This window comes from Perca flavescens, chromosome 18 (assembly GCF_004354835.1).
Source record: "Perca flavescens isolate YP-PL-M2 chromosome 18, PFLA_1.0, whole genome shotgun sequence".
Classification (NCBI taxonomy): Eukaryota; Metazoa; Chordata; class Actinopteri; order Perciformes; family Percidae; genus Perca; species Perca flavescens.
In genome coordinates, this window is record NC_041348.1 from 632 (window position 1) to 21,449 (window position 20,818).

The window sequence follows — 20,818 nt, forward strand, 5'->3', positions numbered from 1 at the left end:
CCTGTTCTTTTCATTAGCCTAAACAACAGTTTATCTCAGGAGGCAGGAGACACGGTTTGTGGCCTTCTCGACTTCATCTGCTATAAAGTCAACAATGTGAGAAGGTTCAAACTAGTAAAACTAAATAATTCTACTGGGCTATAGTTCACGGTTGCAAAATATTTCACTTGGAGCCTTTTGAATCTACACATGAAGAAGCTAAATCTTGTGGCGTTATAAAACAATCATTAAACCAATGGTTAATATCATTAAACAAATGGTTAAAATAAAATTTGCCACCACACTGCACATGATCAAAGTCCAAAGAAGCAGAAAAAGGAAATACTGTAGATCTTTATTTCATGCTGCAACATTTGTACAAATAAGCTTTTTCCAGCTACTGTCACAGATGGGAGTCATCCTAACTGACAGTCAGGGCCCACTTTACTTCTCATTCACTGTTGTCAGATAGTACATCCAACTTATTGCTTTGTACTCAGACTGCCGAGCCAAGGAGACATAAGATATTTATATTCTACATCACCATAATGTGCCCTGTGTTCTCTCTGACCACGGAGTGTTACAGACCATTTGATTTCATGCATGTTGAACTATTGTCCAGAAACATGGCAGATCTAGGTGTAGACAGAACTACAGTGGTCAAAATTACAAAGTTAACCTAAAAAAAAAAAAAGCAATATTAAATATCTATTAAAAACGTTACTATTACCACTACTGTTGCCAGTTTACTGAAAAAAAAACATGATTTATTTACATGGTATTCAGTCAGCACAGCATCAAAAATGCTATCTAGTCACTGTATTGCTACTTTTGTACTCCTCTTTAGCTGCACAGGTGTAAAAATATTTTTTGGGGTTAGCAAATGCAGTTTGTAAATGCTACCACAGTCAACAGCTCTCCATGTTGTCACAGTATAAACATCATCAAAATAGTCATGACCCGCAAGTTAAAGCTTCAAAAGGTTCAGACCAAACTCATGTGGCAGTGGTTGGAAATGAACAGCCAGTTCATAAAAGAGAACAAAAAACACATGGTTTCATTAGAAAAATGTAGTTTAGCCTGAAACATGCAATATGGTTAAACAGATACTACCATTGTTGTTGTTGAATGAAAAACAAGTCTAAGTTCTTTTCCGTTTTAAGCAGTGACATCATGCTCAGAATGACACAAACTGCCCTCTGGAGGAGTGAGTGAACCTGAGGTAGCAAAGCCAAATCAAATACCTGTTTGGGACTGATAATGGAAGGAAAAAAACATGCATCTACACATTAGTGCATTTTCTTGAAACCTCCAAAATCATTTTACACTCTCAAGTCAAAACTAGATATCTATATAAAAGACACACAATCAAAGTATTAAGACAAAACTTTTCCAATTAAACTTCTGGGTCCTGAGAAAGAATATGAGTCCTAGTTCCACTGCGCACGTTACTAGAAACAGATTGTAAGAAGGCGTACTTATAAAATTATTCATAATAGCCAGGCTGATACATTGGAACATTTTGAATATGGGAGCAAAGAGCAAAAAATTACCAAAATTATTCAAATGGTGAGATATTCTTGAAGTATAAAAACAAATGTGTATATACAAAAATATACATCCTAACAAGACATTCCTAGCAAGGGGCATTTCTATTTTCCCCCAGAGTTTGCAAACTTTGAGTTTATATTTTTGAGTATTTTCTATTAAAAAGGCAATTTTTAAATAGTCCACAAAACCAATGATTGACAACCAATGATTGACAAATAATCAAGTAATGTAGCTCCTTCAGTCCAGAATCAAGATTTGAAAAATCCAAACACAAAAAAAGATTATAAAAAGTCAAATCAGTCAGTCAATCCATTCATATTTGAGTTTTTGGTAAGACTTCACAGCCATTATTTGGGTTAAAAGCCCTTAGCAGTGCCAGGTTCCTCAGTAGACGCGGGGAATGATCCGGTAGCGAACCGTTCGGCAGTATTCGTCCCACGCCGAGCCGTACTTCCTCCTGCACTGGGTCATGTCGCGGGAGTCTCGGTGCACCAGCAGGATGATGAAGTAGACCATGTAGTACCACGGCAGGAGGTGGCTGAAGCCTGCAGGGATGGACGTCAAAAACATTTCAATGGGACTGAATTCATCAGCTGGTAAAAAAACAATGTGGATGTTGATAGCATTGTGATCCTGTTGCATACATTCATAGTGGTATTGGGGGCGTGTATAAAGTGCACCGGGCTTTGAAGCCAATTTGACTTTGTGGCCAAACGTTGGAATTACAACTTCTGTGTCAGTCACGTGATGCCCTCCCGGTCACATCACGGCCAATAATGTTTTTGCTATTTTTTCACATAAATCTTAAAGATAAAAAGGTAAAAAATACAACTGAGGAGTCATAGTGCCAGGAGTGTGTAAGCTATTTTGTCTGTGTGGAAAACATGCAAGCTAATGAGTAAAAAATGTAAATCAGATTTGACTTTGTGAATTCTATGTCGGGACAGCCATAGAAGGAAAATCCTGAAATGCTTTGTAGTTTGAGACTGACCACAGGGCAGAGACCAGGCCAGAGCCATCAGCAGGTCTCCCAGGTAGTTAGGGTGGCGGACCACCCCCCACCAGCCGGACACCAGCAGACTCTTCCCTGTGGCTGTGGGGATAGTCTTCACATCTGCAGGGAACACACACACACACACACACACACACACACACACACACACACACACACACACACACACACACACACACACAATGTAGACATATTATTATCATGTACAGTGGGGTAAAAACTTATTTAGTCAGCCACCAATTGTGCAAGATTATGAGAGACCAAATAAGAAGTAAAAAATCCAGAAAATCACTTCATGATTTTTAATGAATTAATTGGTAAATTCCTCAGTAAAATAAGTATTTGATCAAATCAAGAGGCTCTTCTTTAAGAGGCTCCTCTATCCTCCACTCGCTCCCTGTATTAATGGCACCTGTTTGAACTTGTTATCAGTATAAAAGACACCTGTCCACAACCTCAAACAGTCACACTTCAAACTCCACTATGGCCAAGACCAAAGAGCTGTCAAAGGACATCAGAAACAAAATTGTAGACCTGCACCAGGCTGTGAAGACTGAATATGCGATAGGTAAGCAGCTTGGTGTGAAGAAATCAACTTTGGGAGCAGATGGAGAAAATGGAAGACATACAAGACCACTGATAATCTCCCTCAATCCGGGGCTCCACGCAAGATCTCACCCCGTGGGGTCAAAATGATCACAAAAACGGTGAGCAAAAATCCCAGAACCACACGGGGGGACCTAGTGAATGACCTGCAGAGAGCTGGGACCAAAGTAACAAAGGCTACCATCAGTAACACACTACGCTGCCAGGGACTCAAATCCTGCAGTGCCAGATGTGTCCCCCTGCTTAAGCTAGTACATGTCCAGGCCCGTCTGAAGTTTGCTAGAGAGCATTTGGATGATCCAGAAGAGGATTGGGAGAATGTCATATGGTCAGATGAAACCAAAATAGAACTTTTTAGTAAAAACTCAACTTGTGTTTGGAGGAGAAAGAATGCTGAGTTGCATCCAAAGAACACCATACCTACTGTGAAGCATGGGGGTGGAAACATCATGCTTTGGGGCTGTTTTTCTGCAAAGGGACCAGGACGACTGATCCGTGTAAAGGAAAGAATGAATGGGGCCATGTATCGTGAGATTTTGAGTGAAAACCTCCTTCCATCAGCAAGGGCATTGAAAATGAAACGTGGATGGGTCTTTCAGCATGACAACGATCCCAAACACACCGCCCGGGCAACAAAGGAGTGGCTTCGTAAGAAGCATTTCAAGGTCCTGGAGTGGCCTAGCCAGTCTCCAGATCTCAACCCCACAGAAAATCTTTGGAGGGAGTTGAAAGTCCATGTTGCCCAGCGACAGCCCCAAAACATCACTGCTCTAGAGGAGATCTGCATGGAGGAATGGGCCAAAATACCAGCAACAGTGTGTGAAAACCTTGTGAAGACTTACAGAAAACGTTTGACCTCTGTCATTGCCAACAAAAGGGTATATAACAAAGTATTGAGATTAACTTTTGTTATTGACAAAATACTTATTTTCCACCATAATTTGCAAATAAATTCATTAAAAATCCTACAATGTGATTTTTTTTTATTTTATTTTCTCATTTTGTCTGTCATAGTTGAAGTGTACCTATGATGAAAATTACAGGCCTCTCTCATCTTTTTAAGTGGGAGAACTTGCACAATTGGTGGCTGACTAAATACTTTTTTGCCCCACTGTATATAATAAGCAGTCAGAGGATGGGATGAATAAACTTTAGTTTCTTACACAAACAATCATAACTTAATGTTATTTTTTAACAACAGACAAAAACTGTGGACATACTGTAACTCAGCTCAAAAAGCCAGTCAGCCTTAGTGATTTTCCCGTGGAGGGTAATCAAGTCATAATCAGGGTGGGGAATTAACTTTTTTGCCACAGTGGCTGGTGGATGCCCAATTTTACCAGCCACTTTTTTTTACCAGCCACTTTTTCCGGAATTCAAATTTATAAAAAGTGCACTAGCATATTTTGAATTGCTTTAATACATTATTTTTTATTCCATCCATCCATCCATCCATCCATCCATCTTCGTCCGCTTATCCGATTGTCGGGTCGCTGGGGAGCAGCTCCAACAGGGGACCCCAAACTTCCCTTTCCCGAGCAACATTAACCAGCTCCGACTGGGGATCGGCGTTCCCAGGCCAGGTTGGAGATATAATCCCTCCACCTAGTCCTGGGTCTTCCCGAGGCCTCCTCCCAGCTGGGCGTGCCTGGAACACCTCCCTAGGGAGGCGCCCAGGGGCATCCTTACCAGATGCCCGAACCACCTCAACTGGCTCCTTTCGACGCAAAGGAGCAGCGGCTCTCCGAGCTCCTCACGGATGACTGAGCTTCTCACCCTATCTCTAAGGGAGACGCCAGCCACCCTCCTGAGGAAACCCATTTCGCCGCTTGTACCCTGGATCTCGTTCTTTCGGTCATGACCCAGCCTTCATGACCATAGGTGAGGGTAGGAACGAAAACTGACCGGTAGATCGAGAGCTTTGCCTTCTGGCTCAGCTCTCTTTTCGTCTGGCAGTGCGATAGATTGAATGCAATACCGCACCCGCTGCGCCCGATTCTCCGACCAATCTCCCGCTCCATTGTCCCCTCACTCGCGAACAAAACCCCAAGGTACTTGAACTCCTTCACTTGGGGTAAGGACTCATTCCCTACCTGGAGAAGGCATTCCATCGGTTTCCTGCTGAGAACCATGGCCTCCGATTTAGAGGTGCTGATCCTCATCCCAACCGCTTCACACTCGGTTGCGAACCGATCCAGTGAGTGCTGAAGGTCGCAGGCCGATGATGCCATCAGGACCACATCATCTGCAAAGAGCAGCGATGAGATCCCCAGCCCACCAAACTGCAACCCCTCCCCACCCCGACTACGCCTCGATATCCTGTCCATAAATATTACAAACAGGATTGGTGACAAAGCGCAACCCTGGCGGAGGCCAACCCTCACCTGAAACGAGTCCGACTTACTACCGAGAACCCGGACACAGCTCTCACTTTGGTCATACAGAGATTGGATGGCCCTGAGTAGAGACCCCCTCACCCCATACTCCCGCAGCACCTCCCACAGTATCTCCCGGGGACCCGGTCATCGCCTTCTCCAAATCCACAAAACACATGTAGACCGGTTGGGCATACTCCCAGGCTCCCTCCAGGATCCTTGCGAGAGTGAAGAGCTGGTCCGTTGTTCCACGACCAGGACGGAATCCGCATTGTTCCTCCTCAACCCGAGGTTCAACTATCGGCCGAACCCTCCTTTCCAGCACCTTGGAGTAGACTTTACCAGGGAGGCTGAGAAGTGTGATACCCCTATAATTGGCACACACCCTCTGGTCCCCCTTTTAAAAAGAGGAACCACCACCCCAGTCTGCCACTCCTTTGGCACCGTCCCAGACTTCCACGCAATGTTGAAGAGGCGTGTCAACCAGGACAACCCCTCCACACCCAGAGCCTTGAGCATTTCTGGACGGATCTCATCAATCCCGGGGCTTTGCCACTGTGTAGTTGTTTGACTACATCAGTGACTTCCGCCTGGGAAATCGGCGACAATCCCCGTTATCCTCCAGCTCTGCCTCTAACATAGAGGGCGTATTAGTCGGATTCAGGAGTTCCTCAAAGTGCTCCCTCCACCGCCCTATTACCTCCTCAGTGGAGGTCAACAGTGTCCCATCCTTACTGTACACAGCTTGGATGGTTCCCCTTCCCCTCCTGAGGTGGCGAACAGTTTTCCAGAAACACTTTGGTGCCGACCGAAAGTCCTTCTCCATGTCTTCTCCAAACTTCTCCCACACCCGCTGCTTTGCCTCTTTCACGGCAGAGGCTGCAGCCCTTCGGGCCCCTTCGGTACCCTGCAACTGCCTCCGGAGTCCTCCGAGATAACATATCCCGGAAGGACTCCTTCTTCAGTCGGACGGCTTCCTGACCACTGGTGTCCACCACGGTGTTCGTGGGTTACCGCCCCTTGAGGCACCTAAGATCCTAAGACCACAGCTCCTCGCCGCAGCTTCAGCAATGGAAACTTTGAACATTGTCCACTCGGGTTCAATGCCCCCAGCCTCCACAGGGATGCACGAAAAAGCTCCGCCCGGAGGTGTGAGTTGAAAGTCTGTCGGACAGGGGCCTCCTCCAGACGTTCCCAATTTACCCGCACTACACGTTTGGGCTTACCAGGTCTGTCCAGAGTCTTCCCCCACCCCTGACCCAACTCACCACCAGATGGTGATCGGTTGACAGCTCTGCCCCTCTCTTCACCCGAGTGTCCAAAACATACGGCCTCAGATCAGATGAAACGATTATGAAATCGATCATTGACCTTGGCCTAGGGTGCTCTGGTACCAGGTACACTTATGAGCATCCCTATGTTCGAACATGGTGTTCGTTATAGACAATCCATGACTAGCACAGAAGTCCAACAACAAACAACCACTCTGGTTTAGATCAGGGAGGCCGTTCCTCCCAATCACGCCTCCAGGTGTCTCCATCATTGCCCACGTGTGCGTTGAAGTCCCCCAGCAGAACAATGGAGTCCCCACTGGAGCCCCATGCAGGACTCCAGTCAAGGTCTCCAAGAAGGCCGAATACTCCGAACTCCTGTTTGGTGCATATGCACAAACAACAGTCAGAGTTTCCCCCCACAACCCGCAGGCGTGGGGAGGCGACCCTCTCGCCCACCGGGTAAACTCCAACACAGCGGCGCTCAGCCGGGGGCTTGTGAGTATCCCCACACCCGCCCGGCGCCTCACACCCTGGGCAACTCCGGAGAAGAAAAGAGTCCAACCCCTATCCAGGAGTATGGTTCCAGAACCGAGACTGTGCGTAGAGGTAAGCCCCACCAGATCTAACCGGTAGCGCTCCACCTCCCGCACCAGTTCCGGCTCCTTCCCCCACAGAGAGGTGACGTTCCACGTCCCCAGAGCCAGCGTCTGCCGCCCGGGTCTGGTCCGTCGAGGCCCCTGACCTTCACTGCCACCCATTAATATAGGCAAATAAAAAGTGATGTGAAAAAAGCCTGCAATACCCTGTTTAATTGTGTTTGGTCAATCATAATCTACAGTAATTGTAGGCCTACATGTTTAAGAACAGAAAAAATATTGACTCTCTCAGTAACATAGAATTAAACAGTCCCTCCAGGATTTTGCGGCCTTTTCTTGAGATTGTTGCGGCCCAAAATGCCTGATTTGCGGGAGCTTTTGTAAAAAATTGTGATAAAAGTTGCGATGCCTTTTGTATTTTTGTTGCAATGAAGTTGCGAGAGACAGTGAAAGTTGCTTTTTTGTATAGTTCTTTAAAAATAAAAAGGAAACTTATTTTGGAGAGAGTAAAATTACTGTCCTAGTAACTTTTCCAAAAAGGCTCAGGATGCTGCAAATGTTGGTATAATATGAAAATGGCTGGTGGATTTAAGACAAAAAATAATAATTTCTTGAATAGATTAATTTGAATATTTCTGTCAGTGGCGTGTTGATCTTTGCATTGTTAGTTTATTTCCTAACCTGGCCTGGGACACATTCATACGGTTTGATAAAGGACTTTAACTTATTTATTGTTTCACTTAAAATAAGTGTAGATGTCCTCAATTTAGGTCATCCTGTACGTTTCATCTCCGGTTTTTCCTGCATCCACTGTATGTGTGTGTGTGTGTGTGTGTGTGTGTGTGTGTAGGCCTGTCACGATAACAAATTTTGCTGGACGATAAATTGTCCCAGAAATTATTGCGATAAATGATAATATTGTCATCGAGAGACCATTTGCATCTAATATAATGATAATGTCATAATAATAATAATAATACTACTACAGGTACACCTTTTCAAAGATCAATACACTTTTATTTCTAAAGAATATTTAACACTGGAACTGGAAGACATTTTAAATATCCACAATATGTCTTTGATCTCCTTTGGTATGTCGTCTTTCACGCTGATGTACAGTTGTGGAATTGCCATTTGTGACACGTAAGTTCTCAGACTAGAGACTCTGTACTACATTTTACAATTATTTAACACTAAATATTACATTTAAATAATATATAATTAATAAATAAAATCTATATGTATGGCTATCTGCCACGTGGCGAGTAAATGTACCAAAATAGTTCTGTTTTTCAGTCTTCATTTTGGCGAAGGTATGGCTTCTGCTCCTCTGCAGGTCGGAGCTTCGTGGGTGCGGGCCGACACACACACACACACACGCACACACACACACACACACACCAACTCTGACATACTTTCCACACTCCATGTCCGCGGACAGCTGTAGGCTTGTACCGTTAATGTTCTGTGCATTGTCGGACACATGCAGCCACTTTCCTGAAACCGCTTGCGAGACTGACGAGTCTACAGCGGCGTGTATGTCCGAGGCCGTCTCCGCAGTCTCCACCTGCAGGTTGTCAGCTGTGTGGTTTGGAATGAAAGGGAGAAAACGGGACGCCGAGTAACACGGTGGATGTCGCTCATATACTTTTTTTTTTTGACGCCGCCTTAACTGCAAAGTGCTGCAGGAAACCCTGCTCCAACTCTCTCTCTCTCCGCCCTGAGTAGCCTACCGCCCACACAAAGACCATGCGACTGACAAGAGGGTTCACTCCTCGTTACGCTAAGGAACCGAGAGTGGTCCTTCAGTCTCTTTGGTAGAGAAAGAGAGGGAGAGATGAGGAAAATAAACAAGCATGCAAATGGAAATTATCGCGGCCGGAAAAATTATCGAGCTCATTTTTTTTTTTTATCATGCGATAACTCGATTTATTGACTATCGCGACAGGCCTATGTGTGTGTGTGTGTGTGTGTCAGTCGCGGGGGGAACTGAGCAGCAGAGAGCCGACAGGATTAAAACGGCAGCAGCTTTCAGCGACTGAAAAATCGTTACAGTGTACATTGAAGTTTAATACAGGTTGGCAGGACGGTCTAAATGTTTTGCACGATCTTTCGCTGTTTGTTTTGTCAATGCGCCACTTGTTCCAAAAGTAACTTCTCTTATTCTTTACTTCGCCCTCAACAGTTGGTACAGTTATAGCCGTGGAGGGCCTCTTAACACCAGGGTTATGTCACCACATTTTAACCGATAATAATCGTTTTGTCTGTACCTCAGCTCAGCTACATGGTGTCACGGATTAGCGCTGAAAACTACTCGACAAAAGTCTGGAGTTGACGGAAATATGCGTGGCCAAAGACACGGCCGTGAATGGTTTTCATTTCCTTGAAGTTCTTCACTATAAAAGTCCTCTGTTATTTTGGTATTTGAATGTTTTTATTATGAAGCAGCTAAATCCGGAAATGTTGGGGACTCATTAGCAGTAACATAACACGACTCCTATAAGCATTTTGCATTGTTACTTAGCAACAACATTCTTTGACAAAAGCTGTCCAATCCGTTACAAGGAATGTTTTACAATCCACCCTTCTGTGGCTGGTATACAGTACAAGGCAAAGTCAGCCGCCACTTTGAAAAGGTACCCGCCAGTGGCAGTTGCTAATTTCCCACCCTGGTCATAATCAGCTTTAAGCCAGCAGGAGAACTTACCAGAGTGTTTGGGGTCTGACGGGTTCCTCCTGAAGGCATTCTTCTCAGAGTTGGACTTCCTGAAGATGTAGAAGCCACCGACTGAAAGACAGAGACACCCAGAGAAAACATTAGCTTTGGAAACTGGGAAAATAGAATGTTAACTTTATCTCTTTGGGACTAGACAATAAGTCAATACAATACATGACCTCAAGATAACGTAAGAAAAAATAAAGACAAATGCAGTTATGTAATCAAAGCGAGATGCTCAGTGGCTTGGTTCCCTACGTTTGAGTGTGACGAGGGCTGCCACGGCGGGGGGGCTCAGGGGGTTGGGATGGCTGACCAGGTAATAGGCCTGCAGGGTGTAGGTGAAGGGAACCCACACTAGATCACCAAACGCCAACATGAAGCCAAAGCCATCGTGCATCAGGTCCATGGTGGTCAGGATGGCCTCCTGAGGACACAGAGAGACAGTCAGAACAACACATTCTCTTTTATGTATCAATGGATTTTTCCTGCTGCCTGCCGCGGGTTGTGCGACCGTCTATCAACATTAAATTGAGACGTTTCATAACCTGTAAAATTGTCTCGTAGCCGCGTTAAATACTTTTCCCCATGCTTTGGTACAGTTATTTAACGCCTGATGTGTGCCGTATGTTAGTATGTTATGCATGAAAACCAAAGTTTTGAGTGCTTTATCGGCATTGCCCCGACTCTCTGCTGAGCCCCGTTCATTTAACAGCAGCAGTTAAACTATATTTCACACTACGATGGTTACATTTGCTATTAATCCGCAGTTCACATGCCTGCTGAACCGTAGGGGCGGTTTGTTACTCTACTGTAGGCCTATAGGCTATTATTGTACAAATCTGTAATAGCAATTACATTATATAAGTCACGCCTACATTTTTCAACTGCTCCTTGGGAGAAAAAAAAAAAGATCTGTTTATGCCCTGTTCATACTAATCAGATGAACTGGTCTTTGTGGTCAAGTAAAAGCCACCTTCCCTTACTGCATAATATTCCATTATATTAAAAAATTTGAATTGTTACCTGCCACCAGAACTTTGTATTTTCCTTGACATATATTAAGATATTTTATCATAAATATGTGCCTGAACATGTATTAGAACGCAGGAAATTAAGTCTTTGATGCTCCAAATCTCCTGGGGCAGGACCCCCAGACCCCACACTTCATATGTGTCCCCCCAAAGGCCCATTCTGAGCCAGGGAAAAGTGAAACCCTGCAAAATCATTGATTGGTACTCTGGAGACAATGTGCTGAGCTGAGCATACCTCGTTCCAGAGGCCGTCGGCCACGTAGAGCAGCTGGAAGAGGTTGACAAGGATCATGGAGTAGGACGGAGCATCCAGAGCCTGCTGCTTCATCTCAGCCAGCGCCAGTGCAAAGTTGATCAAACACTGAACAATGACACACAAATAACATCCAAAATCATTAGCAATGTTTAATGTGACCATACCTAGGGCTGCACGATTATGGCCAAAATGATAATCAGGATTATTTTGATCAATATTGAGATCACGATTAATTATCAGAATTATTTGTTGATTTAACCAAAACAAATTTGATTGTCACATAGGCTAATTATAACTGCTTTTACATCCATATTGTGCTACATTCCTCCTTTATTGAAGGATACTGTGAATGAGTATGCCATTTCAGCTGTTGTGCGACTGCTTTCCATACATGCACGTTTGCCGTAAGGTATCTACCTGACGAAATAGCAACGCGGATTTCATTGGTTCATTACACTGATACTTACATGTCTGCGTTTAGCTCTGATGCTCCGAAACCCTCGTTAGAGGCAACATAAACATTGCTGCATGTCACGCTAGTAAACACTAATAACACGTTACACAGCAGGTAGCGTTAGCCTACCATGAGCTACAGTAAACACTAAGGGTGTGACGAGATCTCGTTTTACAAGATCTCGCGAGATTAAAACGTGACGAGATTTCTCGTCGAGGTGAAAAGTTGTCTCGTGAGGCAATGTGATGTCAGCGTGATGGAGCATGAAATTATTATTGAAGATCCCCCTGCCACTTTTAAAACATTTGTGTGGCAACATTTTGGTTTTCCTGCTGAAATAATAAATGGCAAAAGAGTGACAGACAAGACGAACACAATATGTAAACATTGTAAGAAAAATATGCCGTATACCGCGGCTAACACGAGCACTATGCAAAAACACTTACAGCACCACCACAGCTCTCTACTAACTACTGCACCCGCGACGAAAACATTTACAGTGGGGGAAATAAGTATTTGACCCCTTGCTGATTTTGCAAGTTTGCCCACTTACAAAGAATGCAAAAATCTACAATTTTAATCATATGTACATTCTAACAGTGAAAGACAGAATCCCAAAGAAAATTCCAGAAAATCACATCATATGAATTTATTAAAATTGATAACCATCTGATGAGGAAAAACAAGTATTTGACCCCCTGGACAAACAGCATGTTAATATTTTGTAGAAAAGCCATTATTGGCCAGCACAGATGTCAAACGGTTTTTATAGTTGGTGACAAGGTTTGTGCACATTTCGGCAGGGATGTTGGCCCACTCCTCCCTGCAGACAGCCTCCAAATCATTCAGGTTCCGAGGTTGTCGCCTGGCAACTCGAATTTTAAGCTCCCTCCAAAGATTTTCAATCGGATTCAGGTCTGGAGACTGGCTAGGCCACTCCAGAACCTTGATGTGCTTCTTCTTCAGCCAATCTTTTGTTGCTTTGGCGGTGTGCTTAGTGTCGTTGTCGTGCTGAAACACCCATCCTCGACCCATCTTCAGCTCTCTCACTGAGGGAAGGAGATGTCGGTCCAGAATTCCACGATACATGGCCCCGTCCATCCTCCCCTCAATACGATGGAGTTGTCCCGTCCCCTTGGCTGAAAAGCACCCCCAAAGCATGATGTTGCCACCACCATGCTTGACGGTGGGGATGGTGTTCTTTGGGTTGTACTCTGTGTTCTTTGGCCTCCAAACACGACGAGTTGAGTTGAGGCCAAAAAGTTCTATTTTGGTCTCATCTGACCACATCACCTTCTTCCAGGCCTCTTCGGAGTCGTCCAGGTGGTGAATGGCGAACTTCATGCGGGCCTGTACATGTTTCTTCTTGAGCAGGGGGACCTTGCGTGCGCTGCGGATTTCAATCCATGACGGGCGAGTGTGTTACCAACCGTTTCTTTTGTAACTGTGGTCCCAGCTGCCTTCAGTTGATTCATCAGTTCCCCCCTTGTGGTTTTGGGATGATTCCTCACCGTTCGCATGATCAGGGACACCCCACGAGGCAAGATCTTGTGTGGAGGCCCAGACCGAGGGAGGTTGGCGGTGGTGTGGTGCTTCTTCCATTTCCTGATAACTGCTCCGACAGTTGATCTTTTCTCTCCAAGTTGCTTTCCGATTCTCTTGTAGCCCATCCCAGCCTTGTGCAGATCAACAATCTTGTCCCTGATGTCCGTAGAAAGCTCTTTGGTCTTGCCCATGGTGGTGATGTTGGATGCTGGTTGTTTGGGTGTTGACAGGTGTGTTTTATACAGGTAACGAGGTGAGGCAGGTGTATTTGATGTAGATAACTGGTTCGGATTGGGGCTGTGTCTTAAAGAAAGACTAACTGGCTTGTAGGAGCCAGAATACTTGCTGTTTGTCCAGGGGGTCAAATACTTGTTTTTCCTCATCAGATGGTTATCAATTTTAATAAATTCATATGATGTGATTTTCTGGAATTTTCTTTCGGATTCTGTCTTTCACTGTTAGAATGTACATATGATTAAAATTGTAGATTTTTGCATTCTTTGTAAGTGGGCAAACCTGCAAAATCAGCAAGGGGTCAAATACTTATTTCCCCCACTGTAAAGGGCAAACAACTCTAAAAGCCTTTGCATCTCTGCCACCGGTAAGTGCAAGAGCCACGGCAATAACGAGGGACATAGGCGTTTTCATTGCAGCTGATATGAGGCCATTTTCTGTGGTGGAAAATGTCGGATTTCGGCGACTCCTCCACACACTGGAACCAAGGTACGGCATGCCATCACGCACGCATTTAACTCGCTCGGTAGTCCCAAACCTCTACAAAGAAGCTAAGGTCAAGGTTGTACAGAGTCTGAAAGAGGCAGAAAGCATTGCCATTACTACTGATGGTTGGACTTCTAGGTGTACGCAGGGCTATATCACAATTACAGCCCACATAATCAACAGTGACTGGGAAATGGAAAGTTTTGTACTGCAGACTCGCCCACTTTTCGAGTCCCATACAGGGGCAAACATAGCTGAAGTTTTACAAGCAGCTGTCACTGACTGGGAGATTAAAAAAACAAACCATGGCATCGCAATTGTGACTGACAATGCGCGTAATATGGAAGTCGCTGTGCGTGAGGCGGGATTAGAGCCGTGTAATGGCAAAATTACATTTAAGCACAATTCCTTATATTTTTATGTTTTATTTCTACTTTACTGCTCTCACAAATGCTGAAAGAGTCTCTCATTCCCACATGCAGATTTTGATTCTAACTTTGTGAGACATGCAGTCTGGAACATTATGTGAGCACTGTTAGCCTGAACCGATAAAGGTACAAGGTCACCCTAAAACTATCTCTAGTTTTCTCATGCCAGTTTAGCTGTAACTGGGGGTTGACAGTCGTACAGGGAGGAGGTGAGATGGCTCCGAGATGTCTCTTGTATTCATCTGATTGTCTTCATGTGTATCAGATTGCCTGTCAAAATTGTAGCGTCATAATAATCCAAGTGCGTGTGTGTTGTCACTCTGAAGATGCATATAAGCCTAGTGTTCTTGTTCACTCATTTGAGAAACTGACTCCACACTGGGCTGCGGCCTTTTGTGAAATCATGTTGATCCTATTTGCAAATATATCTTTTTTAATAAAATACAAAAACCCAACTTGGTTTTAGTCTCAGTCTGTCTTATTTGTTTCAATTTACTAAACTCTGAAATTCCCCCCCCTGCTGCAAAGGAAACTTCCATAACAGCCACACATCAATTGCTTTGCACACACGATCAACCTCGCTACCCAGGCTGGCCTCGCTTGCTTGGGCGGGTGAGACGAGTAAGAGCTTTTTTTACCGGAGTTCAACGGCTGCCGCGTTATTCACGTCCAAGCAGAAGCTGCTACAACTGCCACCACACAAATTAATCATGGACGTTACCACGCGATGGAATAGCACTTTAGATATGCTGGTTCGTTACCTGGAGCAGCAAGCTGCCATATCAGCAGCTCTCACCATCCCTGAGATGAGACAAAATGCCTGTAACATTGACACACTGGACAGCAGCGATATCGTGAATGCCGAAGACCTTGTGAAGCTGCTGAATCCTTTGAAGACAGCCACCACAGTCTTATGTGAGGAGAAGAGCCCCACAGTGTCTCTCATTGTGCCTCTGAAGATCATGATTGAACAGAGCATGGCTCCAAAGGACGGCGATTCCCCCACCGTGGCAGACACAAAGAGAGCAATCCTCAGTAATATTTCAGGGAGATACAGCGGAGATGTATACAATATTCTGTTAGAAAGCACTGCGCTGGACCCAAGATTCCAGACTCTACCGCAACTAGACCATAACCAATGCGAGTCTGTCTTCCTGAGTGTGCAGAAGAAGGCAGAACAATTGCAGCAAAATCAGGTATACATCAATTTGAATTGCTTTACTCCTTTTGTGTGAAAGTGTGTGTGATTTATTTTTTTTGTACAAGATTTATGTTCCCAGTACCAACTGAAAATGTTTAATGGATTAATGCTGTGTGTGTGTGTGTGTGTGTGTGTGTGTGTGTGTGTGTGTGTGTGTGTGTGTGTGTGTGTGTGTGTGAAAGAGAGAGTGTGTGTGTGTGTGTGTGTTAGAAACATGACCGCATCTGAGTGGGTGTGTTTGTGTTTAGAGGGAGAGGGGGGACTGCTTTGCTGCTTAAGGTTAAAACCAGTGTGTCTGCTGTTTAAAGACCACAGGAGAGAAGAGTACAGAGAGAGAAGAGGCAGCAGCTCACTGTTCCACACATGGAGGAGAGGGGGCTCTGGGAGTCGAGTCAGAAGAGGGAGAACCTGTTTCCAAGAAGTCAGTGCTTGAGCATCTACTAGGGGACTCTTTCAGACAGACAGAAAAGTCCAGCAGAGGGACTGAGAAGGAAATTGATCTCTACAGAAGAGAGGCCCTTATCCCACTCAGTTGCTGCCCTCTGAAGTGGTGGAGAGAAAACAGCTCTAAATATCCTTTGGTGTCCCCACTTGCCAAAGCATACCTTTCCATCCCTGCTACCTTTGTTCCAAGTGAGCGTGTTTTTTCTACTGCAGGAGACATAGTTACTGCCCAAAGGTCTCAACTGCTGCCAGAAATAGTCGACATGCTTATATTCTTGAAAAAGAACATGACCATATCTTAGGCTGTTCTGTGTAGTTTATATTTTTTTCATGCTTGAAGAAAAAAATTGTTTGTTTGCACTTGTAGTTTTGAGAGAGCAGTACTTTGGTTATTGATACACTTACTGTTTGCATTTAAAGTGTTATTTTTCTGTTATTTACACATTTATTTTATTTTTCAGTTGAATAAAAAACTATTTTCCATTCATATATTTCATCATTGAGGATTTCTTTAAATTTTTTCTAAAAATCTCGTCTCGTTCTCGTGAACCCAATCTCGTGATGTGTCTCGTCTCGTGGAGTAAGCGTCTCGTCACACCCCTAGTAACACGTTACACAGCAGGTAATGTTAGCCTACTGTTAGCCACAGTAGTAACTGGATTAAACACAGCTAAAATGCTGACAGCTAAACGGTGTAGTGTGACTGTATTTCCAACAACGGGACGTCAAACAGTCTGCTGCTAAAGCTATGAGCTAACAGACACAAACTAGCACTATGGTCACTGCTGTTGTCTGAAAAACAAAACATACGGGACATAATGTTGCGTTTACTGGTAAACTCGTAAACATTGTGACTGGCTTATGATGACCGACTGCTACCTGTTGTGGAATTTTCCTCACGTTACTCTGTCCTCTGTGACTGTCTACATCTAGAAACTAAGCTGCGCGGTGCAGGGAACAACTCTGATTGGCTCGTGGCACGTGATCCAAAGCGTGAGACAGTGGTTTATGGAGCGCTAGAGTCATTGCTAGAGTGGCTTTGCAAAAACTTTGATAAGGAGCGTTCTATGACGTATTTAAATATTGCTTGATCACACAAATTTGATCGTGGGAAGCCAAAATCGTGATTAAAATTTGATTAATTTTTGCAGCTCTAATACCTGACTAGTCTCATTCAAGGTTCTGATTAAACAAATGATTGCAGTCTTGACGCTGCATCAAACGCTTCAGAAGTGAAGCCTAGGTAAATTCTTTACAACAGCTTGACAACAGTTGATTTCATGCTAACCGGCATTTGTCGCAAATTAAAAAGTAGCAGACATCAGCAATCAGTGCTGAAAGCGTTATTCAATTTATTCATCTGTTCTTTTGGTGGTCAGCGACAGGAGTTTTACCCTTTGTATATTACCACCTACCCATAGAGGGGTTTTCTTGCACCAAATGCATAACTGCAATGCACTGTGGGTGATATCCACCTCTGGAGTGACCATAGTTCACTCGCTCCCTCAGCCGTTTGAGGCTCCATCTCACCAAGTTCACGTGAGTTTTTCAGACACTTCTAAAGGCGGCGTGGTAAAAGAGGGCGTGTTGAACCACTATTGAAACGCAGCACTAGGCGTAAAATTTGGTATACAGTTCCGGTTTTACACCGGCCCAAGCCTGCCGATCACAGGGACCCATGTTCACAAACTGTGGTTCTCCAATGCTATAAAATCTAAAGTGAATGTCTGCATTAGCCTCATAGCTACAAGCAAACACAAGGGGCCCTATTTTAACGATCTAAGCGCACAGCGTCAAGCATAGGGCGCAGCTGCGTTTAGGGCGTGTCCAAATCCACTTTTGCTAGTTTGACGGCAGAAAAAAGGGTCTGTGCGCATGGTTCAAAATGGCTGGTTGTACACTTTGTGTCTTCAATAATTTTAGGTGTGTTTTTGGCGTAACATGCAATGAACCAATCAGAAAGTCATCTCCCATTCCCTTTAAAATCCAGACACAGTTGGACCTTGGAGCATTGCTATTATGATTCATAAAATCATGATTATGATAAGCAGGAGAGAAGAGAGAAGAAACTGATCTGCTCGTGTGTCAAGTGAAAGCGCGTGAGCAGATCATATAATACTATTTCACATTGTAATACTTTTATTTTTTGCATGTTTGTGTGCTGCTGCACATCCCTGCGCCTAGGCTCACTTTACGACTGTTAAAATAACAATGAAATGCTGCATTATTGACTTTAGACCAGGTTTTTTTGGTCAATGGTGCGATCACTTCCCGCTGCCTCAAGATAGCAATACGCCCAGAATGCACCTGAACACACCTCCCTGTAAGACCAGCACACCCATGGGCCACAGATGAGCGCAGGTACATTTGCTATTTACACAACGTGGGCGCTGGACCTCATTCTGAATATTCATGAGCATACCATATTTGGAAGAAAAGCTCTTGTTCCAAATAGAGCCATATTCACAGGGTAGTTAAGGGCCTAATAAAATAGCATTAGGGCAATTTTCAGCCCAACCAATGTTACATACCCCATTAGGAGACCTTAAGGAACAGTGTAAAATACCCTATATAATCAGTCTATCACCCCTTTAAATATACGTTTTTCTAAAATTATACTTTAAAAAAATCCCAATATATCACATGGTTAGTAAGGATCCTACGCACAGTTTTAGAAATGAGACCCCAGGTCTTTTTAAATCAGTTTCCAGGCGTTTCCATGACTGGATTCTTTTTTTCAGGACACCTGGGAACCCTGATAGTGCTCACTAAATATATTTTTAAGACAAATGTTTGCTTTAGTGTCCCATGACAACTCACCCAGCCAATCAGACCAGGGCGCATCTCGCAGAAGAATTTCAGATCGAAGTCTTTGATGCGGGGATTGAGCTCACGTCCTTTAAAAAAGTCATAAGCCACATTGCCTGGTGAAGTAGAGGGAGAGAAAATGAATGAATGAATAAAAGAGGCACAACACAAAGTGATGTGATCAGTGAGTAATATGGATCTTACCAGAGCTTCCCCCCAAAGCCAGCTGCTCTGCAGCAGCTGAGCGAGAGCGTACATACAGGTAGAGGCTGAGCACGACCGATATGAGAAAGGAGGCCGTAGTCAGCTGCAGGAAGTGGCTGTGGATGTAGGTGAGGTCAACACCCTGGTGCACAGCTGCTGCTACCGCTACACTACTCACCACCATGGCAAAGAAACCTGGAGGGACACAAACAGGTTTGGATACAGATGGACTTTAAATGCGATTGAAACTACAGAGCATGGAGGGTTAAAAGATTACATTTGAATAGGACAGCAAAATCGTTGTCCCTTAATGAATATTTTAAGCCTGTGTGATCCATTAATAAAGCAAAAAATGAGCCAGCACCTTAAGATTAGTTGTCAGCATTGGTGAATGGTAGTAAAAACATAAATTCACTGAATCAACGGAGACTTGCGTGCAGTTAAAGACACAACTGGCTCACATTTCCTTCACTCAGCCTCACCATTGGTTCTGTACTTCAGCCTCTCCCCAGACCGCAGTGGCATGCCCTCGCTCAGCTGAAGACAGAAACACAAGAAGGTGTGATTAACAGACAGGGCTCCAGACTAACTTTTTTCACGAGGAGCACAGTGGCCCCCTACTGAAAATTTTAGGGGCGCAACCAGAAAATTTAGGGGCACACACCGTAAATCAACATGCTAACCAAATATTCACATTTCTACTAATTTCCACTGTATTACTAATAAATACTTATAGATAATAGATATAGATAATAGATGCAGAAATTACAATGTGCTGTTTCAAATTCAGTGTCACTTTTGAAGATGCAACATAGAAGGCACCATTGCTGTCTGTAAACAAAATATTAAAAAAATATACCAACTCTAGTCTACAATTACAATGAATTCACCTTAAAATTAAACATGCATTGTTTAGGCTACTACCCTTAGAGTTGGGTACCTTTCGCATCTGAACCAATATTGGTACAGATACCTGACATTATAACGGTAAATTTTTTCGGTACTTTCCCTCTATTAATTACAAAACAATTATTTCAGTTGTAAAAATAATTCCAAACCTATTTATCCTATGTAGTTAGAACATTATGTTATTTTATTAGAATATGTTACACTCTAAAGAAATTAAACAAAAATAAAAATCACCAGGGCACAGTTGCACACTGTTGAGCCTGCTGCTTGTCTCAGAGGAAGTGTAACGTCAACAGCACCGTGACCGTTTTTAATATCATATCGCAGCAAACGCTGTCTGCGTGAAGTTTTTAAAAACTGTAACCATTCTTGAAACCACTTTAGCGGCATCACTCACTGTGACTTCAACAAAACAGCCGACGTAGTTTGCGCCGATCGCAACTCTGCACGTGTGTGCGAGTGTGTGTGTGTGTGTCGGAGCACCGCTCTCTGTCAATTTTCAGAGAGGACAGATAAGTTTGTGCTTACGCGCTCAGGTACCTACGTTTCGACATTTAACGTGTAAAAAATGGGGGCAAATTTACTGGTCGCACATGTGCGACTGGATGTAAAATTCAGTCGCACACTCTCAAATTTTGGTCGCAAAATGCGACCATTTGGTCGCAGTCTGGAGCCTTGACAGATGAACGAGAGCACATTGAACTAA

At 44.0% G+C, this 20,818-nt stretch overlaps 1 protein-coding gene across 3 annotated transcripts in view; it reads right to left on the reverse strand.

The window, feature by feature from the left end:
• Positions 1–315: 315 nt before the first annotated feature.
• Positions 316–20,818, reverse strand: part of lbr (lamin B receptor) — a 32,376-nt gene continuing 11,873 nt past the window's right edge. For all 3 annotated transcript variants that reach the window (XM_028605844.1, XM_028605846.1, XM_028605845.1), the window contains exons 7-14: positions 19,686–19,740; positions 19,204–19,398; positions 19,012–19,115; positions 11,379–11,504; positions 10,368–10,536; positions 10,101–10,181; positions 2,522–2,644; positions 316–2,075 (exon numbers count right to left, since the gene is read on the reverse strand). In XM_028605844.1, the coding sequence (XP_028461645.1) occupies positions 1,915–2,075; positions 2,522–2,644; positions 10,101–10,181; positions 10,368–10,536; positions 11,379–11,504; positions 19,012–19,115; positions 19,204–19,398; positions 19,686–19,740 (1,014 nt within the window). In that variant the 3' untranslated portion in view covers positions 316–1,914. The remainder of the gene's footprint in view (positions 2,076–2,521; positions 2,645–10,100; positions 10,182–10,367; positions 10,537–11,378; positions 11,505–19,011; positions 19,116–19,203; positions 19,399–19,685; positions 19,741–20,818) is intronic.